The 8,736-nt window shown below is 42.3% G+C and overlaps 1 protein-coding gene across 1 annotated transcript; it reads right to left on the bottom strand.

The window, feature by feature from the left end:
- Positions 1-570: 570 nt before the first annotated feature.
- Positions 571-4,806, bottom strand: LOC100656885 (actin-related protein T2-like). The gene has a single exon (XM_064278123.1). The coding sequence runs from the start codon at positions 3,484-3,486 to the stop codon at positions 2,353-2,355; it is 1,134 nt and encodes a 377-aa protein (XP_064134193.1). The 5' UTR covers positions 3,487-4,806; the 3' UTR covers positions 571-2,352.
- Positions 4,807-8,736: the final 3,930 nt, after the last annotated feature.

The following is an 8,736-nucleotide window of genomic DNA, read 5'->3' on the forward strand; positions in this document are numbered from 1 at the left end:
CTATAACTAATAATGCTGCTAGGAATATTTATGTACAGGCTTTTATGTGAATATAGGTTTTTATTTATCTAGGATAAATATACAAAGTATATGATTGCTGGGTCATATGGTAAGAGTATGTTTAGTTTTACAAGAAACTGCCAACTGTTTTCCAGAGTAGTTGTAGCATCTTACATTCCCACCCACAATCCATGAGATCCAGTTTCTGAGCTCCTTGCCAGTGCTTGGTATTTATTCCCAGTGCCATCGAATTACCTATGCATTTTATTTTAGTCATTCTAAGAGGTGTACAGTGCTATTTCCTTATAAGGTGACTCAGTGGTTACATGCTCAGCTGCTAACCAAAAGGTACGCAGTTTGAATCCACCAGCTGCTCCTTGGAAACCCCATGAGGCAGTTCTACTCTCTCCTATAGGGTCGCTAGAGTCCGATTTGACTTGATGGCAACGGGTTGTTTTTTTTTTTTTAAAGCAAATGATGTTGAAAATATTTTCAACTGTTTATTTGCCACCCATATATCTTCAGTGAAGTATCTGTTTGATTCTCTTTTGCCCATTTTCTAATTGATGGTATGTTTTCTAACTGATGAGTTTAGAGAATTTATTACATATTCTACACCCAAGTCTTTTTGTGATTTGTAAAAATTTCTCCAATGTGTGTCTTGTCTTTTTATTCCTTTAATATGTTCTTTTGCAGAAGAAAAGTTTTTCATTTCGATAATGTTCCATTGTAAGATATCTAAGAATTTGTCACTGACCCTAAGTCACAAAGGCTGTCTCCAATGTTTTCTTCTAAAGGTTTTATAGCATTATGTATTGCAAGTATATTAATGATCCATTTTCAGTTAACTTGTGTATAAGGTAAGAGGTGTAGGTTGAGGTAATTCTTTGCATATGAATGTCCAATTTTCAACACCATTTGTTATAAAGACTCTCCTTACTCCAATGAATTACTTTTGCACCTTCGTCAAAAATAGATAAGCCATACTTGTGTGGTTCTATTTCTTGGCTCTCTATTGTGTTTCACTGATCTATTTGTCTAAGTCTTCTCTACACCACATACTCTAGAACACTATAACTTTATAAAAAAAACTTTATAGTAAGTGTTAAAATCAGAAAGTGCTTTCCCTACAACAATATACATCTTCTTCCAAAATGATTTTTGCTATTCAAGTTCATATATCATTCCATACAAATTTTAGAATGAGGTTGCCTGTATCTACAAAGAATCATTCAGGCTCAATTTCTTTAATCTAGTTCTTTTTTATTTTATTTTTTCTTCCCTATTCATCTCTTCTTTGCACCTGCATTACCTCTCATTCCAAATTCCCCCACCAACCTGTGGAAACCCACCAGTGTGTATCTTCTTTTACTTTTCTTAATGTGCTTATAACCACAAATACACATCTTCACTTTCATATGTACTCACACATGTGCATAAATATGCCTACACATGGGAAAGTGTCATTGTTTTCTTTACCCCTGAAAAAAAATTTATATTATACAGACATCTTTGCATTTTGCGTGTCTCTCCCAATAGTATTATGAAGATACTCCACAAATCAACGTGGCAAAATTCCCACTATGCATAATTTATTGTAACATAATATTTCCAGTATTTTACACCCCATATAATATTGCCATAAACACCCTTGAAAATAAAATAAAATAAACAGAAAGACTAATAATCACTAGAGGTGGTGATGCTTCATACACTTTCCTACTGGAGCGCAGGGACACTGAGCTTAGAGAATCCTAAACAAATGGTGATTTCTGAGCCCATCTCTCCTTGTCAGCCAAGTACAGTAGCTCCAACCTATTTAGATGCCCAATCACATAAAAGCAAAGCAAGAGTCTTATTGTGGTAAGGATCCACCCAGCTAAAGGGTTTGTTGAGCTCTACAAACAAGGTAGCATTCCTGCTTGTACTCCTATTCCCACCCCCCATCCCGACCCTCTCCCCCTGCTGACTATGCCTCCTGGACACTGGGTCTGTTGGAACCACCCAATACACTCATTCACAATGCAGATTCCAGGACCCCTGCTGAGTCAAGCCGGTGGGCATGAGGCCCAGATGCTTTGACTACAAACTGCAGGGGGCAGGCTCAACTCACAAGCCAAGGATTTCTCAAGAGAAGACAACTTTTGAGGCACATGGGAGGGGAAGGGTGGAATAGAACCACTTAAAGATTCACTACCAGGGTCAGAAAATATTCTGGTGCCACCAAGAATGAAACATTCTCAGAAAGGGCAAAACACTTTATTGAAGATCATGCTAAGGGATGACCTCACTTGCCCTTGGTGCCCTTGTGCTTCAAGGCTTCCAGCTGTCCTCTGCTGTGCTCAGGGTCCTCTAAAAGCATCTTCTCTGGACCACTGATGGCCCAAATTCCTTGAAATTGGCAGAGGTGACCCACATTTGCCTGAAAGTGCTTAAAGAGGTTGCAATGGATGCGCCAATCCACGCAGAGAAACTCCTGGTAGGAGAAGCTGTGATCTTGATGGTGGTCCCCTCTGAAGCTAACAGCTTCAGGTCTTTCAAGAGGCGTTCCATAAAGCCAGGGAATAGAGTGGTGCCCCCAGCCAGCACAATGTCCGCAAAAAGGGTCATCTGGATGTCGGTGTCGCACTTCATGATGCTGCTAGCAGTCATTTTCGAGAGCCCAGGACTGTGGACGCCCAGCTGGTCAGGCGCAAAGAGGGCCTCGGGCACCTGGTACAGCTGTTCCCCCATGCAGATGACAGTCCCATCTGGCAATTTGTATTCTTTCAGAACCTCCTGTGGCCTCTTGCTTAGCTCCTTCTCTATGTCAACAGCCACATAGCACAGCTTCTCTTTAATGTTGTCCACCAAGCACCTGTTGAGTATGCTGGGGCGGACACGCCTGCTGGACAGGAGGAGCTGGGTGAGGTATTCTGTGAGGTCCCTCCCTGCCACAAAGAGCTTGTTCACGGCATGAGCTTGGGGGTAACCATCCAAGACAGGGACAGTGCAAGTGACCCCATCTCCACTGTCCACCACGAGGCCCGTGACGCAGCCATAGGCATAGAGTGATAAAACTGCTTGGTTACACAGATAGAAGGCGGGAACGTTGAAGGTCTCAAACATTACCTCTGCCATCTTTTCACGAATCTCCCTTGGGTTCAAGGAAGGCTCAGTCATGAGGACGGGCTGGGCACTGGGTTCCACACCTAGTTCGCACTCAAAAATGTGATGCCAGAGCTTCTCTGCGTCCTCCCAGCCCATGACAAGGCCACGCACAATGGGGTAGTGCAGGTGTAGGGTATCATACTTGGACAGGGTATCTTCCCCCACATAGTATGCATTCTCTTTGAAGCCATCTGAACACAAGTCCAATTTTGGATACCCCACAGCAGAGTCGATAACGTGAGTGGGTCTAATCACTCCAGACAAGCCTGCTTTGCACAGTCCAGACCCATTGTCAAAAATCACAGCTGGAGTATCTAATATATGTCGATTAAACATGTCTACAGCAGAATCTTCTGAGCTTCACCAAAATAAAGACAGAACACTTGGACTACTTTTTGACACAACACCCACCTCTGAAGCTCAAAAGCCACGGGATTCCGCAGTGTTCAGTTTGTCCCCCAGGTGGAGCTAGCAGGCTGTGCCCAATCCTCAAGAATATCCCATCCTCAGCCCATGAAGCTGTCGTCCTTTCACATGGCCCAGGGCCTGCTGCGGCCTTTACAAGGATGGCTGTCCCCTATGTAACAATGTAACCAGGCAACAATTGTCCTCAGTAAGCATCAGAGGGACCTTAAAGGGGCGGAGCTCTGACCCACCAGCACACCCTGCTAGGTGAGACAGGAAGCAGAAAAAGACAAACCATACCTACCTATGAGTGGCTGTCATAAGCTTGTGAACCCAAACCAGAGGCCTAGCCTTAGAACCAAGGGAAGGAGCCCACCTGTGGGCTGGTCGCAGAGAACTGGCTTCTCTGCTCAGCTGAGCTGCTATTTGGGGGATGACAAAAACACAGTTCCCTTTGCTAAGGGGAAACACTAAGCACCAGACACACAGCTGGGTCAGAGTAGCGACACCGAAAACCCAGTTCCAGCAGACACTCAGATTATTCTTTCTTATTTCCCCCTATATTTGTTATCGTTGTTGTTGCTGGACAGATACATGAAGATATAATTCATATACCATGCAATTCATCCATTTAAACTGTACAATTAGGTGGTGCAGCGGTCAAGAGCTATGGTTGCTAACCAAAAGGTCAGCGGTTCGAATCCACCAGCTGCTCCTTGGAAACCCTACAGGACAGGCCAACTCTGTCCTATAGGGTTGCTTTGAGTTGGAATTGACTTGACAGCAATGGGTTTGGTTTTTGGCTTAGTATATTCATGGATATGTGCCGTCAGCACCAAAGTCAATTTTGGAACAGTTCTAAATCCTTATCCTTTATTTATCACTCCAATATCACCCCATTCCCTCGCTCCAAAGGAACCACTAACCTGTTTTCTGACTCTATAGATTCAGCTCTTCAGGATATTTCTTATAAATGGAATCATACAATATGTGGCCTTTTGTGTCTGACTTTGCTCACTTAGCATATTGTTTTCAAGACTCATCCATGTTTTAGCATATTCCATTATTTCATTGTTTTAATGACAGCGACTTTGGCATGGTTCTATTTGACTGTCTTTCTATGTAGCTACACCCACCTCTTAAGTTACACTTATTGCTGGCTGATTATCAATTTTAACCATGGGATATAGAATACCCCATAGACTAAATAAATTTGGGCTTCTTTGAAGGGATTGTTTTCAAGTTCATTGTTTGAAATTTGATGTGAACTCATGAGGTTTCCTTCCAGATACCTCTGTGCTGCTTCTCTCTAGCAAAATAACTGACCTATAGCTTAGCCTATATCTCCAATGCTTCCACCAATGTCCTCCCAATTGCCTTTCAGTATTTTCTTCCCTAGAAACACTGGCACTGTAGTGGTTAAGTGCTACAGCTGCTAACCAAAAGTTTGGGAGTTCAAATCCACTAGGCGCTCCTTAGAAACTCTGTGGGGCAGTTCTATTCTGTCCTATAGGGTCGCTATGAGTCTGAATCGGCTCGACAGCAGCGGGGTATATAGCCTTCCCTAGTATTTGAGAGTGTTCTTAGAATTGTACTTGTATACATTGTGTTGTAAATGAAGTTAGTTCCTTTTGGAAGTGATTACAACTTGTGTGTTTTCCTAGCCTATACCTCTTCCCGCCCCTGCTTCTCCCAGTAGAAGCACTGAGCCATGGCTCTGGAGCTGGGGGTGAAGACAACGGCACAGTTTTCTCTGAGTGACTCTCACATATTAGGAGGTCTGAGCTTAGTGGAGGGGGAAAGTACCTCAGGTCTTCTCAGTTTGCCTTTCCTGGCATGGAACCACTGCCTTATGAGCCTTGGTAAGTGTGATTGGGACACCAGTGACCTCAGTGGGACTGTGCCCAAGGTAGCACTTTCATCCCACATGAGAGGGCCGAGCAGAATAAGGAAGTATACATCTCTAAATCACACACACCAAGAACTTAGTCTCAGTAACACATAGCTGAATGCAGCATGAGAAATGTTGATGTCCTACTTCTCCCAGGAAGATGCCTTCTAGCTGGGAACTGTGAAAGCAGGGAGTCCTGTATCAAGTTTCCATTTTAATGAATTAGGAGGGAGAGGAATCCTGGTTTAAGTAACACAAGCTCTCATTTTTATTAGCAAATTTTAGTACATTTTCGTGAATAAATGTTTCTTCATTTGCTGTGTCCTCAGGACCATTTCCAGAGACTTTAAATGATTGTTTTAAAAAGAATTTTCACCAGTTTCACTGGGAACCAGATTCTCAGAGCCCCTCATGCTGCTGTGTTAGAAGTCTATGCACACAATCAGATCTTGTGAAGTGGTACCAGCTGGTTGCCTCACACCACTGCCTTCATTCCTTGTTTGGTAATACAGCTTTCCTTTTGTTGTCATTTAGTGTTCTGAAATTTTACTGTGATTTGTGTAGATATCTTTCTTATAATTTATCATACAAATTTATTTATTTATCTGCTTTGATCAAGACATCTATTGAAGTAAAGATATTTCCATGACTGATAATAGATTTTTCAATATTTCCATCAAAATCTTCAGTTTCATTAGCATACCCCAAGTGAAAATGAGATTTAAATTGGGAAATAAAGATGGAATAGACCCAGTAGAGTAGACAGATATTGGTATATGACTCTGTTTGAGGTCTGGTTTTTTAGCCAGGATAATATTGAGAAGGTCATCTAGGTACTCCACACTTTTATGCTTCTTTCAATGATGACAGAATACCTTAAAGGAGTGGAATTATGTCCCATTTGATACTACTATATCCTACATATTCCATGCATAAATCTGTAGTAGTATTTATAGATTTCACTGTCCACTATTACCCTTCAGGAAATCCTAATGTCCAAACCCACCCACTGCCATCAAGTCAATTCCGACTCATAGCGACCCTATAGGACAGAGTAGAACTGCCCCATAGAGTTTCCAAGGAGCACCTGGCAGATTTGAACTGCTGACCTCTTGGTTAGCAGCCATAGCACTTGACCACTATGTCACCAGGGTTTCCAATCCTAGTGTAGTAGTCTTCTACTGAAGATAAGCTTCTGTATTCAAGTTATATTGGCCTGGCCTATTTTAACTTTAAGTAAGAGAAGATGGCTCATATTTACAACAAAAACAACAACAAAAATAAAAGAATAGCTGCTGAGGTTACTTATGTGCAAGCAAAACCCTTGTGGGATTTGGTTCCTTGGTCTGTAGGTTAAGGTCATGGTTTCATGGGACATCCCGGTTAACTGGCCTAATTACATGTTTAGTACTTCTGCTTTACATCTTAGTTCATTGCATACTGCCTGGGGTCTAAAAAGCTTGCAAGTAGACATCCAAGGCATAACAACGGGTCTCTATTTACCTGGCGCCACAGAGGAAGAAGGAGAGTCGGGAATAGGAGGAGGATATGGAATATGTTCCTAACTCCCTCCATGAACAACTGAGTCCTTTGCCTTGAGACCATAAGAACTGGATGGTGCTTGGCTAGCATTACTCAACATTTTGATCAAAGATTCTGTAGAAGTAGCCTAGTCAAAAGGAGGAAAATACAGAACAGAATTTTAAATTCACACAGACTTCAGGTTTCCTAGAGGTAAGAAGGTTGGATGAATGCCTGAATCTACTTCCCTGAGACAATCTTTAAACCTTAAACCAAAAATAGTCCTTGGAGTTTTCTTAAAACCAAACAATAGTTTACCTGCTAAAAAATGTCTGCATTGGTATCTGGGGTCTTAAACGTTACCAAGCGGCCGTCTAAGATGCATCAATTGGTCTCAACCCACCTGTACCAAAGGAGAATGAACACCAGGGACACAAGGTAATTACGAGCCCAAGAGACAGAAAGGGCAACATAAACCAGAGACTACATCAGCCTGAGACCAGAAGAACTAGATGATGCCCAGCTACAACCGATGACTGCCCTGACAGGGAACACAACGGAGAACCCCTGAGGGAGCAGGACAGCAGTGGGATTGTTGTTGTTGTTGTTAGGTGCCATCAAGTCGGTTCCAACTCATAGTGACCCTATGCACAACAGAACGAAACGCTGCCTGGTCCTGCGCCATCCTTACAATCGTTGTTATGCTTAAGCTTATTGTTGCAGCCACTGTATCAATCTATTTCGTTGAGGGTCTTCCTCTTTTCCGCTGACCCTGTACTCTGCCAAACATGATGTCCTTCTCCAGGGACTGATCCCTCCTGATGACATGTCCAAAACATGTAAGATGCAGTCTCGCCATCCTTGCTTCTAAGGAGCATTCTGGTTGTACTTCTTCTAAGACAGATTTGTTCATTCTTTTGGCAGTCCCTGGTATATTCAATATTCTTTGCCAACACCACAATTCAAAGGCATCAACTCTTCTTCGGTCTTCCTTATTCATTGTCCAGCTTTCACATGCATATGATGCAACTGAAAATGCCATGGCTTGGGTCAGGTGCACCTTAGTCTTCAGGGTGACATCTTTGCTCTTCAACACTTTGAAGAGGTCCTTTGCAGCAGATTTACCCAATACAATGTGTCTTCTGATTTCTTGACTGCTGCTTCCATGGCTGTTGATTGTGGATCCAAGCAAAATGAAATCCTTGACAACTTCTGGCTTTTCTCCATTTATTATGATGTTGCTCATTGGTCCAGTTGTGAAGATTTTGTTTTCTTTATGTTGAGGTATAATCCATACTGAAGACTGTGGTCTTTGATCTTCATTACGAAGTGCTTCAAGTCCTCTTCACTTTCAGCAAGCAAGGTTGTATCATCTGCATAACGCAGGTTGTTAATGAGTCATCCTCCAATCCTGATGCCCCGTTCTCCTTCATATAGTCCAGCTTCTCGTATTATTTGTTCAGCATACAAATTAAATAGGTACGGTGAAAGAATACAACCCTGATGCACAACTTTCCTGATTTTAAACCAATCAGTATCTCCTTGTTCTGTCCAAACAACTGCCTCTTGATCTATGTAAAGGTTCCTCATGAGCACAATTAAGTGTTCTAGAATTCCCATTCTTTGCAGTGTTATCCATAGTTTGTTATGATCCACACAGTCAAATGCCTTTGCATAGTCAATAAAACACAGGTAAACATCCTTCTGGTATTCTCTGCTTTCAGCCAGGATCCATCTGACATCAGCAATGATATTCCTGGTTCCACGTC

The sequence above is a fragment of the Loxodonta africana genome, chromosome X (genome assembly GCF_030014295.1).
Source record: "Loxodonta africana isolate mLoxAfr1 chromosome X, mLoxAfr1.hap2, whole genome shotgun sequence".
NCBI lineage: Eukaryota > Metazoa > Chordata > Mammalia > Proboscidea > Elephantidae > Loxodonta > Loxodonta africana.

Bases quoted from the DNA above. Each gene is read 5' to 3' on its own strand.
- LOC100656885 (XM_064278123.1), bottom strand. From the start codon at position 3,486: ATGTTTAATCGACATATATTAGATACTCCAGCTGTGATTTTTGACAAT.